A 23,643-nucleotide genomic window follows, 5' to 3' on the forward strand; every position below is an offset into this window, starting at 1 on the left:
CTAGAGGCAACGCAGAAGGAATTTGAAGCTGGAATGGAAATACCTCGACCGTGCCAGTGTAGAATGCCAGAGTGCAGAGACGCTGTGGAAATGAAACAGAGCCAAACAGCCCCAAATTGTAATGCCCATCCTCCTAGCCACGCAACAACCCAATGGCCCAAACTATCCAGACAGCAGAAGGAAGAAACATGCTCTCTTGGAAGAGCTGAGAATCCCAGCGTGCAAGAAATTCACCAACCAGACCGGAACCTGCGACCTGCAGGCAAAAGCCAGCTACCTTCCATAATAACCATTCTGTGGGTACAACCTAAGAGAGTGACCTAATTCATATAGGTATGGACTTGTATCCAGGGCCACGGAGGATTAAACAAGTTGTCCAGAGGCACACAGATTTGCAGTAGGAAACAAACCCAGTTCTCCAGAAGCCTAGGCAGCTGAACTAAATATGAAAACTCCTATCCATAACGAGCCTGCAGCCAAAGCCGCACTCAACACCATACTTAGAGAAAAGGCCATGTGCCTGAAGAGACAAGTGACCATCAATAAAATGTCCTTTGGAACACAAGGCCTGCACTGCCAAAGACAATAGATAACTGGCAAGCAAGAAAGGACTACAAATGACGAGACACCCTGCATGGAGGGTGAGTTTCTTTTTTTAAATGATCTGCCTGCTGTCAAAAATGAGGAGATGCAAAGTCCCCACTGAAAGGAAGGAATAACCTGGGCACACTAAGAGATTCCTCAGAGGACTGAACTGCCTGCTCATGGACTCTCAACAATAATAGACAAAAACCAACTGTGGAACCAGAAGGAAACCAAATGAACCACATTCCATAGGGAGAGTCACAATCATAAGTATTCCCAAACTGGGACAAACCGAAGGTCCATCAAGCCCAGCAGCCTGTTTCCAACCGTGGCCAATTCAGGTCACAAGTACCTGGCAAGATCCCAAAAAAGTACAATACATTTTATGCTGCTTATCCTACAAATAAGCAGTGGATTTTCTCCAAGACTGTTTTAATAATGGTCTATGGACTTTTCCTTTAGGAAGCCATCCAAACCTTTTTTTTAACCCTATAAAGCCAACTGCTTTTACTACATTCTTTGGCAATGAATTCCAGAGTTTAATTACATGCTGCGTGAAGCAAGATTTTCTCCAATTCATTTTAAATGTACTACTTTGTAGCTTCATTGTGTGCTCCCTAGTCCTAGTATTTTTGAAAAGAGCAAACAAGCGATTCACGTCTACCCGTTCCCAGTGCTTTTTTTTGTAGAAAAAAAGGTGCCGGTACTCATTGTGGGCGGGGGTCACCACATATGGCTCCACCCCTATTATAGCCACACCCACATTAGTCACACCCCTTATACCAGCCATGTCGCATATAAACAGACATCATTGAAAATATTATACTAGTATAGGAGAAAAAAAAATAATGTGATTTTTTTTCATTATAAATAATTTCTGTAAGCTCTTACAGCTCCATTATACCCAGTGCAAAATAAGACAGCAGATGTAAATGCTCAAATTGGACATATTCAAGATAATAAAATGAAAATAAAATTATTTTTTCTACCGTTGTTGTTTGGTGACTGTTTTTCTGATCATGCTGGCCCAGTATCCGATTCTGCTGTTATCTGTCCTCTTAACTCTGTTTCCAGGGCTTCCTTTCCATTTATTTCTTTACTTTCCGCCTTTCTTCTTCATTTCTTGCCCTACATCCGTAAGTAAAAGCTGGGTCCTCAACAGACTTGACTGTCCAGTGGATCCAGCTTCTGCCTATTTTCTGCATCCATGTGCAGTTTTTCTCCTCTCTTCCTTTTCCCTCATCTCATCTCCTTCCTCACTCTTCCCTCCCCTCCATCCTTGTCCAGCATTTCTTCTCTCCCCCTGCCCTCTCCTCCATCCACCCATGTCCAGCAACCCTCCTCTTCCCCTGCCCCCCCTCCAGCCACCCATGCCCAGCGATTGTCCTCTCTCCCTTGCCCCCCCCCCCCCAGCAGCGATTGTCCTCTCTCCCCTGCCCCCCTCCAGCCACTCAGCCACCCATGCCCAGTGATTCTCCTGGCTCTCCTGCCCCTCTCCAGCCACTCATACCCAGCGATTGGCCTCTCTTCCCTGCCCCCCTCTAGCCACTCATACCCAGCAATTGGCCTCTCTCCCCTGCCCCCCCTCCAGCCACCCACACCCCGCGATTGGCCTCTCTCCCCTGCCCCCACTCCAGCCACCCATGTGATTTAACAACTTTGAATAACTTTGTGTCGTCAGCAAATTTAATTACCTCACTAGTTACTCCCATCTATAGATCATTTATAAATATTTTAAAAAATAGCAGTCCCAGCACAGACCCCTGGGAAACTCCATTAAGACCAGGAGCTCGTGAGCGACTGTCCATCCACCTGCTGGAGACAGAGAATACTGACTGACTAAGGAGTATTCTGTCCTATAAGACAGTGCAGTTCAGCGCTCTTTATCTCCACCTCCTGGTAGATGTCACAACCCACAAGTATCTGGATTCATCTGCTGCTGACACTAAGGAAATGTATTTCTTAAGTATTTTCTGCTTTGTCCTCGCCACCCTTTATACAGTCCTCCTTTTCACCTCTTGTACAATCCCAACCATGTACATCCTCCTTTCACTAAATGTCTCAAAAATTTTTCTTCTTATACAGTGATGCCTTCTTTATTGTTTAGGGGCCAACATTATTATTATAAAGGAGATTTGCTCAAGCAGAAATGATCTGTTAAAACGTATACAGTAGAATTACAGTAAGAGACAGGTCTTCTATTTTCCGTATCTAGTGTTTGCTGAAGTTGTGCTAATTAAAGAGATAATCAATTGCATGCTGGCACACCACCACAATAGTATGACAGAAGCTAATAAAGATAAACTGTACTGTATTAGAGAGTTGCACGGGAATAGAAACCTAACTAGTCCCTGCCCGTCCCTGCTGGAACCTTACCCATCCCCTTCTGTCCCCACAAGAACTTAACCCATCCCCACCAGAATTTAATGGTACATAAAAAAAACATTCCAGTTGGGTCTCATTCTCTCTTTGGGTTTGAGCCGAAGTATGCAGGCAAGGAAGGAACGGAAGCTGGAACATGGAACACTCTGGCACACACAATGAAGACTCATCTCTGATTTCCTGGCACTTTGTGCTGAGAGGTCAACACATGCACGCGCCAGAATGTCAGAGATGAGGCCTGCTTCCGTCCACATGGGAACCCCGGACCTCTGGAGGGGATTCCTGTGAACCCCGCTCCCGTGCAGGTCTCTATATTATATACAGACTGATGCGCCAGTTGTCATGGCAGGGTAACACAAATGGTAACACAGTTTCACCTGGAATCCCAGCGGTCCGTTTTAGGGTCAAATTTGTAAGTGGGGATGAAATTAATATTTCCCTCAGTGAAATCTGCAAACACATTCTTCAGGCCACGCTGGATATTTAGCTACAGAATAGAAAGAATCAATTAAAAAATTTGAAGCATATAATAGAACTGGCTTAGAATAAATATTCACATATGTGACCTATATGCAGGGTGATTTATACAGTTTCAAAGGTTGACCAAAATGTTTAGAGTAACAAAAACTATCCTACGCACTCAGTCAATCCTAATGCATCATCAAATAGATATGTTTTTGTTCCCTCTAAGAAAACAGAAATATGGAGTATAAATTCTGAGTTTCATGTGTCTCAGTAATTGTAGGCAACAAAAGAATTAGTCAAGAGTTATCAATTCATGATGTTTAAAACAAAAAATGGAGCACTGTAGATTTAATGTGATATGTTCTTTTTCCCCTCTCCCTCTCTTACCCTGATTTCGGGTAGAAAACATTTCTTTTGGCTATGGCAAACAGTGTAAGAGTCATGTTACTAAGTGCAAGTTCCTTTTAAGAGGAATTCCAAGCCACACCTTTATTATCTTTCTTTCATCTGCAGGGAAAATTAACTCACCTGATCAAACTGTAATAAAGTTTGAATATCATTCTTATTTATTAAAGATTTCACTTCATTGGCATCATATTTACACAACCTGTAGTTCAAATCTCCCAGCCAAATGACAACACTGTGAAAAAGAACAAATTTATCAGTGCAAAGACCCAATCAAACCAAGACATGTAATGAGAGTATGACACAATGAATCTATCCTGGGAAGCGATGTGCACCTCATGCAGCTATTGTAGATATATGAAAAAGTTTTTCTGGAAATCACCAACTATTTGGAAAGTATAACAAGAACTGTCTTATGCTGATCACACTGTACACATACAAGTTGTAATGGCTCGTCAAGTGGAGCAGGAGTGGGGCTGAACTTATTTCATGATCGTTGCGGACATGTGTTGACACAGCCTTTCCCACCACTGGTATAAAGTTTGCATCTGGTCATGTGGAGGGCTGTAGAGCCTCTCCTGCTGGTACCATATCCAGACCTGCAGGGAGGGAGGAGAGGAATACCGCAGAGGTAAAAAGAAAAACAAACCATAGCTGACAGGATCAGTCCAAAAGTGGTGGACTACTACTACTACTTAACATTTCTAGAGCGCTACTAGGGTTACGCAGCACTGTACAAATTAATAACTAAGGACGGTCCCTGCTCAGAAGAGCTTACAATCTAAAGGACGAAATGTCAAGTTGGGGTAGTCTAGATTTCCTGAGTAGAGGTGTTGTGATTAGGTGCCGAAAGCGACATTGAAGAGGTGGGCTTTGAGCAATGATTTGAAGATGGGTAGGGAGGGGGCCCGGCGTATGGGCTCAGAGAGTTTGTTCCAAGCATGGGGTGAGGCGAGGCAGAAAGGGCGGAGCCTAGAGTTGGCGGTGGTGGAGAAGGGTACTGAAAGGAGGGATATGTCTTGAGAGCGGAGGTTACGGGTAGGGACGTAAGGGGAGATGAGGGTAGAGAGGTAAGGAGGGGCTGCAGATCGAGTGCATTTGTAGGTTAGTAGGAGAAGCTTGAACTGTATGCGGTATCTGATCGGAAGCCAGTGAAGTGACTTGAGGAGAGGGGTGATATGAGTATATCGGTCAAGGCGGAAGATGAGACATGCGGCAGAGTTCTGGATGTACTGAAGGGGGGATAGGTGGCTAAGTGGGAGGCCGGTGAGGAGTAGGTTGCAGTAGTCAAGGCGAGAGGTAATGAGAGAGTGGATGAGAGTTCGGGTGGTGTGCTCAAAGAGGAAGGGGCGAATTTTGCTAATGTTGTAGAGGAAGAAGCGACAGGTCTTGGCTATCTGCTGGATATGCGCAGAGAAGGAGAGGGAGGAGTCGAAGATGACACCGAGGTTGCGGGCAGATGAGATGGGGATGATGAGGGTGTTGGTGGTTGGGAGGTTGGTGGTTGGGAGGCGGGGTTGGTGGTTGGGAGGCGGGGATAGGGCTGGCCAGACTTATACGGTCTGTGCACTGAAGAGGAAAGTACAAATAAAAAAAGTAGCACATATGAATTTATCTTCTTGGGCAGACTGGATGGACCGTGCAGGTCTTTTTCTGCCGTCATCTACTATGTTACTATGAGGGTGTTATCAACTGAGATAGAGAGTGAAGGGAGAGGAGAAGTGGGTTTGGGTGGGAAAACAATAAGTTCAGTCTTGGCCATGTTCAGTTTCAGGTGGCGGTTAGACATCCAGGCAGCAATGTCAGATAAGCAGGTAGATACTTTGGCCTGGGTTTCCGCAGTGATGTCTGGTGTGGAGAGATACAGCTGGGTGTCATCAGCATAGAGATGATAGTGGAAACCATGAGATGAGATCAGGGAGCCTAAGGAAGAGGTGTAGATTGAAAAAAGGAGGGGTCCAAGGACAGATCCTTGAGGAACTGCAACAGAGAGCGGGATAGGAGAGGAGGATGAACCATGAGAGTGTACTCTGAAGGTACGATGGGAGAGATAAGAGGAGAACCAGGAGAGGACAGAGCCCTGGAACCCAAAGGAGTGTGTCAAGAAGTAGGTTGTGATTGACAATGTCAAAAGTGGCGGATAGGTCGAGGAGGATGAGGATGGAGTAATGACCTTTGGATTTGGCGAGGAACAGGTCATTGCAGACTTTAGATAGTGCCGTTTCTGTCGAGTGTAGGGGGCGAAAGCCGGATTGAAGCAGATCGAGGATGGCATGAGAGGAGAGAAAATCAATGCAGCGGCTGTGAACGGCGCGCGTTCAAGTATCTTGGAGAGGGAGGGTAGGAGGGAAATGGGGCGGTAGTTGGAGGGACAGGTAGGGTCAAGAGATGGTTTTTTGAGGAGTGGTGTGACCACAGCATGCTTGAAGGTATCCGGGACAGTCGCAGTGGAGAGAGAGAGGTTGAGGATATGACAGATGGTGGGGGTGATATGATAGTAGGAGCGATGGTGCTAAGTAGGTTGGTGGGGATGGGGTCTGAGGAACAGGTGGTGGATTTCGAGGAGGAGAGGAGATGGGCGGTTTCCTCTTTGGTGATATCAGGAAAGGAGGAGAAGGAGGCCTGGGTTGGTTGGTTGAGAGAGTGGGTTATAGGATGAAGAGGAGGAGAAGGTTTGGTGGTGAATTCGAGGTTGATCTTCTGGACCTTGTCACGGAAGTAGTCGGCCAGAGATTGAGGAGAGAGTGAGGAGGGGGGGGGGGGAGAAGAGACGACGAGGATTAGAGCTGAGGGAATTAGTCAATTGGGTGTAATAGTCCTGTTTGACGAGGAATAGGGAGGATTGGAAGGAGGATAGCATGAATTTGAAGTGAATGAAATCAGTATGGGTGCGAGATTTCCTCCAGAGGCGTTCAGCCAAACGGGCGCAAGGGGTCAGCCAGGGCTGGGGATTGGTACGCCTTGTGGGACGGGAGATGGACGGTGCAAGGGTGTCTAGAGCAGATGAGAGAGTGGCATCGTAAGTGGAGACAGCTTTGTCAACACTGGTATAAAGTTTGCATCTGGTCATGTGGAGGGCTGTAGAGCCTCTCCTGCTGGTACCATATCCAGACCTGCAGGGAGGGAGGAGAGGAATACCGCAGAGGTAAAAAGAAAAACAAACCATAGCTGACAGGATCAGTCCAAGAGGGGTGGACAATGAGAGAGAGTGAATGAAACATCATAGGTGACCGTGACAGACAGCCTTCTACAACTAGTCATCCATGAGAATAAAACCAAAGCTGTTAATACAACATGCACACATAGAGGAACACTACCGAGAAGTCATCTCTGAATAAGATTCAATTAGCTACCTACAGTGGCTAAAGGAAATACTCACTCATGTTTCATAATGTTGAGCAGAGGTAGATTCTGGTCTGGTACCATAAAACACATCCGAGCACAGATATCTTTATAATCCTGATTCCGTCGCTCAAAATCCTCCACATGGGCTGCAAGGTGGGAATTAATGATACAGAAGCTGGTGTTGTGAAAGACAAATCTCACAGCTACTGCTCCTTTATTACCCTAGAAAACAGGCAAGGTATTAATCAAATGGGAGACACTGAGCCATTAGGCTATGCAAAGTATGTTGAAGGAAGAGTTGGACAGGAAAGGGAGTATCATACCAAGTTACAGAGTATCATTGGGCTGGGCTGGCAGTCCTTAATCAGACTGACAACTTATAGAGAGACAAAATGATCGCAAGAAAGAAAAGGGAAGACCGATACAGTAGGCTAGACACTGAGAAAATGAGAATCAATGAATCACATATCCAGAAATCATACTACTTATTCAGCTTCTTTTGTTATGAAGGTTAAAACTGCAAACAAGTATAAGGCCTATTTTACAGCATGTCGAAATCGAGACATCCAGATCAGGAAATGCTCAATTTCAGTGATATTTTACAAATCCTTCTGCCAAATGCAGAACATTTTGTAAATTTGTATATGGACATGCAAGAATGAACATGCATTTGCCAATACACCCAGTTTGAGAAGCCATTTTACAAATACATAAGTGGAAAAAATGAATGGCATGAACCGAGCAGCTTCCACAAGAAAGCAGTAATTTCACAACTTCTATATGTGAGTGGCGATGTTTTCACGTAAAGCCATCTCATTTTACAAACCTATACATATGAGCACTACTAATTAAGTAACGAGGCTGCAACTTTTATTTTTGTTTCATGATAGTTGTGGATATTTTGGAGGCAAAAACAAAACAGGGGATTAAGGAGAACTGAAGAGCTTAGACTGCCTTCACAGAAAAGTCATGACATTTGAAATTCATACTTAAGGACATTTATTGGTAAGGTGGTGAATAGAACTCTTATGTTGACTATAATTCATTAAAACAACTAATGTTCACTTATCCAGAAAACAGATTTTTTTTGTACTTTAACAGGTTTTGAAACTAAGCTCTTCAATTAATTCCTCATGTAAACCCTCATCTTAAAGAGCACTTTTTAAAAATCTGTGACTGCCTCTGCACTGGTGCAAATCCTGATAGGGAAACTGGTTTCTATATACGTGTATTTCCATTATAAAATGAGGCATACACACGTAGATTTTAGCCTGCAGCTTTCTGAAACTGCCACTGGCACATGTATGTGATAATTAGCTCACCATTTTTCCCATAATGCCAGTGCCCACCGTCTCTGCCACAACATCTTTAATATGTTTGAAATGTTCTTTCTTGGCAAAGACAAGCAACATCATTCCAACGAGCCGTATCAGCCGAACCTGCAAAATCGCATGTTATGAGAATAAGAGTCCTCAAAAGAAACACAATAAGTACAGCACAATACACTGCACATGGAGGGAAAGATAGTGCCAAGGTTTGCCGTACACGCCCAAACATAGCGGGGAAGGGGAAACATGGGATTTCAAACAGAAGCTACAATTCAATAATGTCTGAACTCTGCAGTGAGGACATAGCCAGTCTCTTTTGTTTAAAAGGCACAATAATGTAACCCTCCTAGTGGCAGAGCAAGGTATTATACTGATGTTAAAAATGTCACGGTGTTTCCCCAAAATAAACTCTATGCCGAACAAGGAATTTAACATTAAAAATAAGTTTTATTTTATAACATCTATGCATGCTAACAACAGTATTTTCACACTTTTCTTTCTACAGTGATCTCAGATGTCAACAGCATAATATTCAGATGCATTGCAAAGACATAGTCAACATTTCAGGATCAGCATCAGATAAGTTGCTCCTTTCCTTATTTTTAACAGTATGAGGCATTAAGTAAATTTCAAAATTAACCCTTTCTTTTCTGAAAATGATTCTTTGTGAACCAATTTTGCTTTCCAAGAACTTCAGGTCCACCTCAAGAACCACTACCCTGGAACCAGGAACTTTTTTTGTCTACATGTCTCTAATGCCAGTCTTTAGTGTAGGAATCACTTAGCTTTGGTCCAAAGATCAGTTTCCATGAAGACTTCTCTCTTTTGCATTGGCTGGCATTGATCTCAGGATGTCTTCTCCCTACTGCCCTTTCTTTAACAACTCAACAAATAGTCTGTCTCCCTAGTGTGTGCCCCTTTTTAAGTGTGTTTTGTTTTAGCACGTTACAGTTTGTGCTTGCTATGTTTTTTTAAATAAATAATTATAAATCCCTAATTTTCTCAGCCCACAGCACTGTCCTATTACAAGTTCCCTAGCTTTTACATCTTTATTTCACAGTCACACCTTTTGTCCGTTGTCACTTTTAAGGTTTCTAAGCAGCAGCCAAAATTCAATTTATTTGGCTCGCCTTAACCTCATAAATCTCCAACCCTTCTAACTGTTTAAATAATTACTTTTCCCTTTCAGAACACAGTATATACACTCACATATATTCTCAAACTGTTGCTCAGTCCTGATAACTCAAACAGCCTTCAACCTTAAAACTACTGTGGGCTCAGTTCATTAAGTACGCTCACCCTTCTGGCACACCCCCCCACCCCCACCCCCCACAGAAGTTTTTAAGATTACACCAAATTACTCCATTTCAATATGACACACTGACAGATCATCACACATCTTTTACTTTCTCAGATCCCTCCTAACGGACACTTCTAGGAGTTTGAGTCTTGTGCCCTGAACCACAAGACCCTCACAGACTTATACAACAGCAGCACAGCCTTACACAGAAAAACTTCCCAAAAGTAAACAGAAATGCACTTTTCATTTTTCTTTTATCAAATACCTTTAAGTCCCCAATTTTTAGTTAATTCCTTCTAGCACGCAACCGCTGAGCATACATCCTTGCACTGGCTCCTCTACTCCCCATTGCACATGTGCAGACCGCTGTCACAGGCCTGCACCTCCAGCTCCAGAAAGAACTTCTGGGGGGTTCTCTGGAGCTCTCTCCAGAGTCCTCCAACATCCCAAAGCTGGGCTCTGCTACTGGAACCAGGTCAGTTCTCTAAATCGGGCTGGTTCCTTGTGGGCCTGAATCCCGGCTTCCCTTGTGCATGTGTAGGGAAAATTGCCGCATGTGTGAAACAGGCCCTGAGGACCCGAACAGCTGCCGTGGGAACCTACAACTGCAGCTGGCTCTCCAGCACCCGCTGCAATGTTGCAGTCCCTTCAGCCCTGCTCTCTACTGTGGCAATGCTGACCCGATGCTCCCTGCAAGACCAAGAACCCCAAAACGGCCAGGTAATAAAAAAATTTAATCCTTCAGGGTTACATTAAAGTGTCTAGGGAACAAAATTTCAAATTTCACCGCCATGAAAAATTTGTCCGAAGCTCTTAAATCTACAACAGGAAAGGACCCTCTAACATCTGCTGGATATGCACTTCATCACTGGGACAGACCTGAGATAAGTGTCTGACTTTCAATCGTCTAGATATATTCCTATAGCGACTAATACACTTGTTCCTTCAGAAATGGATCTGACCACTTTTGAAGGTGGGAGACAGTGGGTGTGCAATGCTGGGCTCAGCTCTTTGACAATGTTACATTCAATCCCTTTGAGTCTCCCTCATGACCTTTTCAGCTACCACCAACTGATGTTTATGCATATAAACAGCTTGTTCACTTTCTATCTAAAGGGGATATTAAGCAAAGAATTCTGCAGGAAGAGTCTTTTCTAGAAGATTTATTTGAAGACTTTATGGGTACATGGATCTTATATTGATAGTATATAAACATTCGAGGGATAAACTGCCAGCGCTGTAATGCACAGAGAGATAGCAGATGGAATTGCAGACTTAATTATAATCAATGGAAATAAAACAAAATAAAACATGGAAAAGAAAATAAGATACCTTTTTTATTGGACATAACTTAATACATTTCTTGATTAGCTTTCAAAGGTTGCCCTTCTTCGTCAGATCGGAAATAAGCAAACATTGGTAGATGACAGTATATATGAGCGAAACATCAAAGCATTTCAGTGACAGTCTAACAGGATGGGGGTGGGTAGGTGAGAGTCAGGGCGACAGGAGAGCACTGCAATTTACAAAGCAATACAATTTTATGCTTTGTAATGGGCTAGAAAACTCAGATCTTTGTTAAGTCCTGTCTGGTGGGTGTCAAAATATTTAATCATTTTGACTTCAAAGGTCTTACATAAGTACATAAGTATTGCCATACTGGGAAAGACCAAAGGTCCATCGAGCCCAGCATCCTGTTTCCAACAATGGCCAATCCAGGTCACAAATGTACAAAACATTTTATACTGCTTATCCCAGAAATAGTGGCTTTTCCTCAGTCCATTTAATAACAGTCTATGGACTTTTCCTTTAGGAAGCCGTCCAAACCTTTTTTAAACTCCACTAAGCTAACCGCCTTTATCACATTCTCCGGCAACGAATTCCAGAGTTTAATTACACGTTGAGTGAAGAAAAACTTTCTCCGATTCGTTTTAAATTTACTACATTGTAGCTTCATCGCATGCCCCTTAGTCCTAGTATTTTGGGAAAGCGTGAACAGACGCTTCACATCTACCCGTTCAACTCCACTCACTATTTTATAGACCTCTATCATATCTCCCCTCAGCCGCCCGCTGAAGAGCCCTAACCGCTTTAGCCTTTCCTCATAGGGAAGTCGTCCCATCCCCTTTATCATTTTCGTCGCCCTTCTCTGCACCTTTTCTAATTCCACTATTTCTTTTTTGAGATGCGGCGACCAGAATTGAACACAATATTCGAGGTGCGGTCGCACCATGGAGCGATACAAAGGCATTATAACATCCTCATTTTTGTTTTCCATTCCTTTCCTAATAATACCTAACATTCTATTTGCTTTCTTAGCCGCAGCAGCACACATTCCTGTATTGTTTTAAAGTTCCCTTTCAGGATCCTTACCATTAAATCACTGGTACAGTGTTCTGGTTTTGTAAAGTGCTGTCCCACAGGCGTGACATCTTTTTTTGTACTGGCATTTTTCATATGACGTCTATCAGGCTTATTTTCGAAAGAGAAGAGCGGCCATTTTCCGACCCAAATCGGGAGATGGCCGCCCTTCTCCCGTGGGAGCCCAAATCGGTATAATCGCAAGCCGATTTTGGGCGCCCCCAACTGCAGTCCATCGCGGAGACGAACAAAGTTCCCAGGGGCGTGTCAGAAGGGTAGCGAAGGCGGGACAGCGGCGTGCTGGGACATGCTTAAGAGATGGCCGCCCTCGGCCGATAATCGGAAAAAAGAAGGGCGGCCGTAGCGAAAATTTGGTCCGCTTTTTTTGGACCCTTTTTTTCACGACCAAATCCCCAAGAAGTGCCCGAACTGCCCAGATGACCACCGGAGGGAATCGGGGATGACCTCCCCTGACTCCCCCAGTGGTCACCAACCCCCTCCCACCAAAAAAAAAAAAAACAACAACAAAAAAAACCCTTTAAAAACCTTGCCAGCCTCAAATGTCATACCTAGCTCCATCACAGCAGTATGCAGGTCTCTGGAGCAGTTTTTAGTGGGTGCAGTGCACTTCAGGCAGGTGGACCCAGGCCCAACCCCCCCCCCCCCCCCCCCCCCCCCCCCCCCCACCTGTTACACTTGTGGTGGTAAATGGGAGCCCTCTAAACCCTCCCAAAACCCACTGTACCCACATCTAGGTGTCCTCCTTCACCCATAAGTGCTATGGTAATGGTGTTGAGTTGTGGGGACTTGGTTTTGGGGAGGATTTGGGGGGCTCAGCACCCAAGGTAAGGGAGCTATGCACCTGGGAGGTATTTTAACGTTTTGTTTTTATTTTTAAAACTGCCCCCTAGGGTGCCCTGGCATGTGAGGGGGACCAGTGCACTACGATTCCTGGCCCCTCCCATGACCAAATGCCTTGGATGTGTTCGTTTTTGAGATGGCCGCCTTCGGTTTCCATTATCGCCGAAAACAGAGGCCGGCCATCTCAAATCCGCCCAAATCCTAGGCATTTGGCCGGCCCCAACCGTATTATCGAAAGAAAAGATGGCCACCCATCTTTTTCGATAATACGGTTGGGACCGCCCCTTCTCATAGCCGTTCCCGGAGATGGGCGGCCCTTTTCGATTATGCCCCGCCACGTAAATTAAATCTCTTCTTTAGCATCTGACTGGTTTCTACAATGCAGCAGCTTTCATCGCACTTTTTACACTGAATGATATATACCACATTGGAAGATGAGCATGTAAAAGATTCCTTGATGTTGAATATTTTTCCTTTCTGAATGATCGTGGGGTCCTGTGAGATATTTTGGCATAGTTTGCAGCTGGATATATTGCAAGGATGTGTGCCATTCTTTTCTTTTTGAGTCTGTGTTGGGAGCTTACTTCTAGCTTGTGTTTTAAGTTGGGTGGCTGTCAGAAAGCCAGCACTGCTGGGGATGGGAATATCTCTTTCAGTAATTCATCCTCCTGGAGTATCTTATGATTTTTCTTAATTTTTCCAGCTCTGGGTTGTATGTCACTATAAGGGGGATTCTGTCTGTGGCTGTTTTTTTCTTTGTACTGTAGCAGATTTTCTCTGGGTGTTTTGAGGGAGGAAGCAATATTCTTGGAGATTATTTTGGGGTTGTAGCCTCTCTGTTCGAAGGATGCAGTCAGGGTTTCAAGGTGCCTGTCTCTGTCCCCTGGGTCAGAGCAGATACGGTGGTATCTTGTGGTTTGGCTGTAAATAATGGATCTTTTTGTATGTGAAGGGTGGAAGCTGCAGTTGTGGAGGTAGCTGCATTTGTCTGTGGGTTTCTTGTATATAGATGTTTGTATATAGCCATCGCTGATTGAGACTGTGGTGTCTAAAAAATTGACTTTTTTCTGGGGAGTAGTCAATTTTGAATCTGATTGTAGGATGGTATGTATTGAAGAAATTGTAAAATTGTTTCAGAGTTTCTTCCCCCCCAGTCCAAATCATAAAAATGTCATCAATGTACCGGTAGTATTTTAGGGGTTTGGTCTGGTATGTATTTAGAAATGTCTCTTCCAGCTCAGCGATAAAGAGGTTGGCATATTGGGGTGCTGTCCTGCTGCCCATCGCAGTGCCCATTATTTGTAGACAGATATCATTGTTAAAGTGGAAATAGTTGTAAGTTAAAATTAATTTGATTAGTATTGTAATGGTTTCTGGTGAGTATTGATGGTCTGCATGGGGAATGCTGCTGTATAGTGATTCTACATCCATTGTGACCAGAAGGGTGCTTGGTGGTAATCTCTCTATATAAAAGGCAACCCCAAATTCTGAAGCCTCCACGGAAGTTGAGGCGCCCGAGATATCCGGTGTGCCCTGGAGTGTCTGCACCGCCCTCGCGTCAAAACGTCATGACGTCGAGGGCGGAGCTATAACACTCGAGGCCCGAAACTGAAACGCCACAGGCACGGCCACGGAGGCGCAGCAAACAAAAAAAAAACAAAACCCTACCCACACACAGCGACGCCAACACCGAACAAGGCAAGTAGTTCGGAGGGAGGGGGCCCCTTGCTAGCGCCCGTTTCATTGCCCTCAGAAATGGGCATTTATTCCTAGTTGCTTGATATTTTTCAATTTATTCAGAAAGTCTGTGGTGTCTTGTATGAAGCTGTTTGTTTTGTGCACGAGAGGTTTCAGAATTCCCTCTATGAGTCCAGATATTTCCTCCATGAGCGTGCCAATACCCGATATGATTGGTCTGCCAGGGTTTCCAGGTTTGTGGATTTTGGGTAGCATGTAGAATGTGCCCACAGCAGGCTGGTTTGGTATGACAGAGGTCTATAAAATAAGGAGTGGAGTTGAACGGGTAGATGTGAAGCGTCTGTTTATGCTTTCCAAAAATACTAGGACTAGGGGGCATGCGATGAAGCTACAATGTAGTAAATTTAAAACGAACCGGAGAAAACTTTTCTTCACTCAACGTGTAATTAAACTTTGGAATTCGTTGCCGGAGAATGTGGTAAAGGCGGTTAGCTTAGCTGAGTTTAAAAAAGGTTTTGACGGCTTCCTAAAGGAAAAGTCGATAGACCATTATTAAATGGACTTGGGGAAAATCCACTATTTCTGGGATAAGCAGTATAAAATGTTTTGCACTTTTTTGGGATCTTGCCAAGTATATGTGACCTGGATTGGCCACTGTTGGAAACAGGGTGCTGGGCTTGATGGACCTTTGGTCTTTCCCAGTATGGCAATACTTATGTACTTATGATGATATGTTATATTAAGTTAGATTTCATCTTATATATTCATCTGTTTTCCCCTCCGTTGGGGGCTTTGTGGGGAGAGGGGTACCATAGGACATACCTGGTGAACTTGCCGTAAGGTGAGAGGGTATTCAACGTAGACTGCAATATTGGGTGGGGACACAGATTCCTTGGAAAACTGAGGTCTTGTTTAGTAGATGAAACCTGGATCTTCGTTAAGTAACAAATGTTGGTGTAGCATAGTCTTAATGGGGCTAAGCTGAAGTTGGCTAGTTGTTGGAAATCTTAGACACCTCCATGTTTACTTAAGTAGTTGAATAAACTACATTATGTATATGAAATAGAACGTTTCACTGATGAATGTAAGCATATGCTGCATAACTGGGAGAAGATATGGGAGCCTTGCTTCTTAAAAATATGCTTAGTATAGAAGGAAGACAGATCTGTTGGAGTTTTTGCCTAATTCACTGCAGATCTTTTCATGCATATTCATTATAGATATCCTGAAAACCTGAGTGGCCAGGGGGTACTCTAGAACCAACTTTGGAAACATTAGCCTAATTCTCATTCTGAAAACTACCATGGGACAGTAACTGTTGTAAAAGGTATATTCTTTTGGGAATTGGGGAAGGAGGATATGGGGGGTGGAAAATATAGTTTTTCTTTTTTTGTGGTAAAGCAATTTAGAGTTATATTATAAAAATGCTAAAATTCTTGGAGAAATTTCAAGAATACCTTACTGTTGCATTGAAAGGAACTTGAGTTTATTATTCTCACATACAGTGGGGAAGACAGAAGTATGTTTGTATTAGCCAGTGATAATCTTTTTGTGGCTTTCATAGTACTGGTGATGTATCTATGTGTTTTTTGGATATGCTTTACTGTAGAGTAAATGTAACAAAAACAAAAAAGACGTACTTGGAGCAAAAATTCCTACCCTCAACTACTTTGATTTCCAAGAAGGAGAAAACTTCTAATTCTTACTCTTTTTTGGCATGTAGGGAAAGTCGATACTCTTCAGGGTATAGATGATTTGAAGGCATTTCCAAACCAAATAACCTGAAGTCCATCTATTGGAAGTTATCATAAAGCCTAGGTTACTGTAAATGTATCAGCCTAGCAAACTATGAGGATGATGTAAAAAGACTATGGTAATCACAGTACAATGGTTACTCTCGTATTAGCACTGCTTTTTTGTGAGTTCCAATAAATGTCTATGCAGGAAGGATTATAGAGAGCACACAAACACCCCTCCCCCACACCCAAAAGGTGCTGATTTGTAAATAAACCACTGCACTAACAATTAATACAGTCGGGGTGCCCTGGACCTTTCCACTCAGTGAATGAGACCATCCCATTCCTGTATTCTTATGCGCTATAGGAGAAAATAGCTAAATATACCATCAAACGGTTTGGTTTGATATTACAGCTAAAGTGGAGAGCGGCCACTCAAAACTCAAAGTCCTGGATTTCAAGTGTGCTGACTTTAGTAAAATGGGGGAATACCTGAGGAAGGAGATGATGGGCTGGGAGGAAGTACGAGAAGTGGAAGGACAGTGGTCCAGGCTGAAAGAAGCTATAAATAGGGCCACAAACCTTTATGTAAGAAAAGTAAATAAAAGCAAGAGAAAAAGGAAACCGATATGGTTCTCCAAGCAAGTGGTTGAGAAAATAAAAGCTAAAGAGTTGGCGTTCCAGAAATACAGAAAAACTCAAGAAAAGGAACACATGGAGGAATACCGGATGAAACTGAAAGAAGCCAAGAGAGCGATACGACTGGCAAAAGCGCAAGTGGAAGAACAAATGGCTAGAAATGTAAGGAGGGGTGACAAAAATTTCTTCAGGTATATTAGTGAAAGGAGAATGACTAAAAAGGGAATTGTGAGACTGTAAGCTCTTTGAGCAGGGACTGTCCTTCTATGTTGAATTGTACAGCGCTGCGTAACCCTAGTAGCGCTTTAGAAATGTTAAATAGTAGTAGTAGTAGTAAAAGATACTGCGAACCGCTATGTGGATAATGATGAAGAAAAAGCAAATTTGCTAAATAGATACTTTTGTTCTGTTTTCACAGAAGAAAATCCTGGAGAAGGACCACGATGGACTGGAAATAGTACAAATGAGAATGAAGTGGATAGAGCACCATTCACGGAAGAAAGTATCAACAACTTGAAAAGCTAAAGGTGGACAAAGCCATGGGACCGGACGGGATCCACCCCAGGATATCGAGGGGGCTCAGAGAGGTTTTGGCGGGTCCTCTAAAAGATTTGTTTAATATATCCTTGCAGACGGGAGAGGTTCCGAGGGATTGGAGAACGGCGGAGGTGGTCCCTCTTCGCAAAAGTGGTGACAGGGAAGAAGCTGGAAACTACAGGCCAGTAAGCCTCACTTCGGTTTTTGGAAAAGTAATGGAAGCGATGCTGAAGGAAAAGGATAGTGAATTTCCTGGAAGCCAATAAGTTGCAAGATCCAAGACAACATGGTTTTACCAAAGGAAAATCATGCCAAAGGAATCTCATTGAGTTCTTTGATTGGGTGACAGGAGAATTGAATCAGGGACATACTCTACTTAGATTTCAGCAAAGCTTTTGACACGGTTCCCCACAGGAGGCTCTTAAATAAACTGGATGGGCTGAAGATAGGACCCGAAGTGGTGAACTGGATTAGGAACTGGTTGACGGACAGACACCAGAGGGTGGTGGTGAATGGAATTCGCTCGGAGGGAAAGGTGAGTAGTGGAGTGCCTCAGGGAGCGGTGCTGGGGCCGATTCTGTTCAATATATTTGTGAGTGACATTGCCACAGAGTTAGAAGGTAAAATTTGCCTACTTGCGGATGATACTAAGACCTGTAACAGAGTGGACATCCGGGAGGGAGTGGAAAACATGAAAAAGGATCTGAGGAAGCTAGAAGAATGGTCTAGGATTTGGCAATTAAAATTCAATGGGAAGAAATGCAAAGTGATGCACTTAGGGAATAGAAATCCACGGGAGACGTATGTGTTAGGCGGGAAGAGTCTGATAGGTACGGACAGAGAGAGGGATCTTGGGGTGATAGTATCTGAGGATTTGAAGGCGACAAAACAGTGTGACAAGGCGGTGGCCGCAGCTAGAAGGTTGTTAGGCTGTATAGAGAGAGGTGTTACCAGCAGAAGAAAGGGGGTGTTGATGCCCCTGTATAAGTCGTTGGTGAGGCCCCACCTGGAGTATTGTGTTCAGTTTTGGAGGCTGTATCTTGTTAAGGATTGAAGCGGTACAAAGAAAAGCTTCGAGAATGGTATGAGATTTGCGTTACAAGACGTATGAGGAGAGACTTGCTGAACTAAACATGTATACTCTGGAGGAAAGGAGAAACAGGGGTGATATGATATAGAAGTTCAAATATTTGAAAGGTATTAATCCGCAAACGAACCTTTTCCAGAGATGGGAAGGTGGTAGAATGAGAGGACATGAAATGAGATTGAAGGGGGGGCAGACTCAAGAAAAATGTTAGGAAATATTTTTTCACGGAGAGAGTAGTGGATGCTTGGAATGCCCTCCCGCGGGAGGTGGTGGAAATGAAAACGGTAACGAAATTCAAACATGCGTGGGATAAGCATAAAGGAATCCTGTGCAGAAGGAATGGATCCTCAGGAGCTTAGTCAAGATCGGGAGGCGGGGCTGGTGGTTGGGAGGCGGGGATAGTGCTGGGCAGACTTATACGGTCTGTGCCAGAGCCGGTGGTGGGAAGCGGGACTGGTGGTTGGGAGGCAGGGATAGTGCTGGGCAGACTAATACAGTCTGTGCCAGAGCCGGTGGTGGGAGGCGGGGATAGTGCTGGGCAGACTTATACGGTCTGTGCCAGAGCCGGTGGTTGGGAGGCAGGGCTTGGTTGGGAGGCGGGGATAGTGCTGGGCAGACTTATACGGTCTGTGCCCTGAAGAGCACAGGTACAAATCAAAGTAGGGTATACACAAAAAGTAGCACATATGAGTTATCTTGTTGGGCAGACTGGATGGACCGTGCAGGTCTTTTTCTGCCGTCATCTACTATGTTACTATGTTATTGCAGAAACAAAAACTGCATTACATGCACAGATTAAACAATGGTGATGTTTCAGCAACAAAGTATCTATCTCAGTGGGAAAAAGACAGATGTAATCTAAACCTCCTCAAAAAATGGCTGTCACATCAGCATACCTATCCCCAGATTTGGCATCTCCAAAAGAATAAGAGCTCTTGTTCACACAAACAGCTGCAACATCAAAACAACTTTATCTGGAATCAACATCTCCAGATGTTGCAGCTGGTCTTGCAAATAAGATCTATTTTACATTGGGTAGATCAAGTCCAGGGAAAATTGTGTTGATGCTGCATGTGCTGTTTGATTATTTCAACACCACAACTACCTCCTGAAGCAGGCATGCTTGGTACACATCGCACTGCTTGTATTTCTACAGTTTTTAATATGTTTTTAAAATGTTAAGTTTAACAAAGAGTTTTGCTTTTAAGACATGCATGTTAACTGATACCAAATTGACCTATTGCACTGATGGTTTGCAGTATGCTTCCACATAATTCTGTTCGATTCTTAGGTTATACACTGCCTTATTCCTCAAGAGGTCCTAAAGCAGTTTATATCATGTAAAAATGAATGCATCAAAATTGCACAGCATAACAAAGCAGCTTTTTTACTATGCTGCAGTAAGTACTAAATGCGTGCTTACTGCAGGTTAGCAACTACTACTGCGGGACTCGCTCAGTTGTCCCATGGTAGTTTTGGCATCTACGCGCACTTCCCATGTGCTATTTGTTTTTGTTTTTTTTTAGTGCTGGAGGCATGTTTGGGGGTGGAGAGTAGGCGTGCCCAGGGTTAATCAGTTAAGGCAGCTACATTGCTACATGCCAATTTGTGCATGAGCCCTTACTGCCTACAAAATAGAAGTAGTTAAGGGCTCATGCACTAATGGGACAATTAGCGCATGGCCATTATTGCAAAAATGGGAAAATGCAGCTATTTTACAGCACGCTAAAAGTCGCCTCAGCATGTGGGAAACCCACAAGCTAGCCATAGCACACAGGCCATTTTTTAGCACAGCTTAAAGGGCCCCAAAACAATTTAAACAGCACCAAATGCAATTATAGCAAAACAATAGGGGAATTTCAAAGTAAAATTATAGGATATTTCTGGATAGATGTCAGAGTCTATGTGGTAAGTAATGGGACTGTTTATGCTTATCAACTCTTTTCTCTAAAATTACTTTGGGTCATGTTTTGTATGCTGCCTCAGCTTCCCTCCAACATAAAGTCTCTCTGAAATGAAGACAGGAAAGCGAATGATACATACCTGTAGCAGGTGTTCTCCGAGGACAGCAGGCTGATTGTTCTCACGACTGGGTTGACGTCCACGGCAGCCCCCACCAACTGGAAGAAAACTTTGCGGGCGGTCCCGCACGCAGGGCACGCCCACCACGCATGCGCGGCCGTCTTCCCACCCGTGCGTGACCATTCCCGCTCAGTTGAATGACAAGCAAAAGAATGAGTAAACACAACTCCAAAGGGGAGGAGGGAGGGTAGGTAAGAACAATCAGCCTGCTGTCCTCGGAGAACACCTGCTACAGGTATGTATCATTCGCTTTCTCCGAGGACAAGCAGGCTGCTTGTTCTCACGACTGGGGTATCCCTAGCTCTCAGGCTCACTCAAAAGAAGAACCCAGGTCAATTTAACCTCGCAACGGTGAGGGCATAACAGAAATTGACCTACGAAGAACAACTAACTGAGAGTGCAGCCTGAACAGAATAAATCGGGTCCTGGAGGGTGGAGTTGGATTCAAACCCCAAACAGATTCTGCAGCACCGACTGCCCGAACCAACTGTCGCGTCGGGTATCCTGCTGGAGGCAGTAATGTGATGTGAATGTGTGGACAGATGACCACATCACAGCCTTGCAAATCTCTTCAATAGTGGCTGACTTCAAGTGGGCCACTGACGCTGCCATGGCTCTAACACTATGAGCCGTGACATGACCCTCAAGAGCCAGCCCAGCCTGGGCGTAAGTGAAGGAAATGCAATCTGCTAGCCAATTGGAGATGGTGCGTTTCCCGACAGCGACCCATTTCCTATTGGGGTCGAAAGAAATAAACAATTGGGCAGACTGTCTGTGGGGCTGTGTCCGCTCCAGATAGAAGGCCAACACTCGCTTGCAGTCCAATGTGTGCAACTGACGTTCAGCAGGGTGGGTATGTGGTCTGGGAAAGAATGTTGGCAAGACAATTGACTGGTTAAGATGGAACTCTGACACCACCTTTGGCAGGAACTTAGGGTGAGTGCGGAGTACTACTCTGTTATGATGAAATTTGGTATAAGGAGCATGAGCTACCAGGGCTTGCAGCTCACTGACTCTACGAGCTGAAGTAACTGCCACCAAGAAAATGACCTTCCAGGTCAAGTACTTCAGATGGCAGGAATTCAGTGGCTCAAAAGGAGGTTTCATCAGCTGGGTGAGGACGACGTTGAGATCCCATGACACCGCAGGAGGCTTGACAGGGGGCCTTGACAAAAGGAAGCCTCTCATGAATCGAACGACTAAAGGCTCTCCAGAGATGGCTTTACCCTCTACACGATAATGGTAAGCACTAATCGCACTAAGGTGATTCCTTACTGAGTTGGTCTTGAGGCCAGACTCTGATAAGTGCAGAAGGTATTCAAGCAGGTTCTGTGCAGGACAAGAGCGAGGTTCTAGGGCCTTGCTCTCACACCAAACGACAAACCTCCTTCACTTAAAAAAGTAACTCTTTTTAGTGGAATCCTTTCTAGAGGCAAGCAAGACGCGGGAGACACCCTCAGACAGACCCAACGAAGCAAAGTCTACGCCCTCAACATCCAGGCCGTGAGAGCCAGAGACTGAAGGTTGGGGTGCAGAAGTGCTCCGACGTTCTGCGAAATGAGAGTCAGAAAATACTCCAATCTCCACGGTTCTTCGGAGGACAACTCCAGAAGAAACTCCAGAAGTAGAGGGAACCAGATCTGACGGGGCCAAAAAGGCGCTATCAGAATCATGGTGCCGTGGTCTTGCTTGAGCTTCAGTAAGGTCTTCCCCACCAAAGGTATGGGAGGATAAGCATACAGGAGGCCGGTCCCCCAATGGAGGAGAAAGGCATCCGACGCCAGTCTGCCGTGTGCCTGTAGTCTGGAACAGAACAGAGGCAGCTTGTGGTTGGTCTGAGAGGCGAAAAGGTCCACCGAGGGACTACCCCACTCTCGGAAGATCTTGCGTACCACTCTGGAATGGAGCGACCACTCGTGCGGTTGCATGACTCTGCTCAGTCTGTCGGCCAGACTGTTGTTTACACCTGCCAGGTATGTGGCTTGGAGAAGCATGCCGAACTGGCAAGCCCAACGCCACATCCCGACGGCTTCCTGACACAGGGGGCGAGATCTGGTGCCCCCCTGCTTGTTGATGTAATACATTGCAATCTGATTGTCTGTCCGAATTTGGATGATTTGGTAGGACAGCCGATCTCTGAAGTGCGTTCCAGACCGCTCGGAGCTCCAGGAGGTTGATCTGAAGATCCTGTTCCTGGAGGGACCACAGACCCTGGTGTGGAGTCCATCGACATGAGCTCCCCACCCCAGGCGAGATGCATCCGTCGTCAGCACTTTCGTGAGCTGCGGAATTTGGAATGGACGTCCCAGGGTCAAATTGGTCTGAATGGTCCACCAGTGCAGCGAATTGCGGCAACTGATGGACAGACGGATGACATCCTCTAGATTCCCGGTAGCTTGACACCACTGGGAAGCTAGGGTCCATTGAGCAGGTCTCATGTGAAGGCGAGCCAAGGGAGTCACATGAACCGTGGAGGCCATATGACCCAGGAGTCTCAACATCTGCCGAGCTGTGATCTGCTGAGACGCTCTGGTCTGAGAGGCAAGGGATAGAAGGTTCTGCGCCCTTGCTTCGGGAAGGAAGGCCTGAGCCGTCTGAGAATTCAGCAGCGCTCCTATGAATTCCAGAGATTAGACTGGCTGGACATGGGACTTCGGGTAATTTATCACAAACCCCAGCAGCTCCAGAAGGTGGATAGTACACTGTATGGACCGAAGAGCTCCTGCCTCTGAGGTGCTCTTGACCAGCCAATCGTCGAGATACGGGAACACATGCACTCCCAGCTTGTGTAGATACGCCGCCACCACGAGGCACTTCGTGAATACCCGTGGT

General features: G+C 44.9%; 1 protein-coding gene across 2 annotated transcripts in view; it reads right to left on the minus strand.

The window, feature by feature from the left end:
- Positions 1–23,643, minus strand: part of OCRL (OCRL inositol polyphosphate-5-phosphatase) — a 213,450-nt gene that overhangs the window by 128,594 nt on the left and 61,213 nt on the right. For both annotated transcript variants that reach the window (XM_030208712.1, XM_030208711.1), the window contains exons 11-14: positions 8,505–8,621; positions 7,217–7,404; positions 3,961–4,072; positions 3,345–3,454 (exon numbers count right to left, since the gene is read on the minus strand). In XM_030208712.1, the coding sequence (XP_030064572.1) occupies positions 3,345–3,454; positions 3,961–4,072; positions 7,217–7,404; positions 8,505–8,621 (527 nt within the window). The remainder of the gene's footprint in view (positions 1–3,344; positions 3,455–3,960; positions 4,073–7,216; positions 7,405–8,504; positions 8,622–23,643) is intronic.

The sequence above is a fragment of the Microcaecilia unicolor genome, chromosome 7, assembly GCF_901765095.1.
Source record: "Microcaecilia unicolor chromosome 7, aMicUni1.1, whole genome shotgun sequence".
Classification (NCBI taxonomy): Eukaryota; Metazoa; Chordata; class Amphibia; order Gymnophiona; family Siphonopidae; genus Microcaecilia; species Microcaecilia unicolor.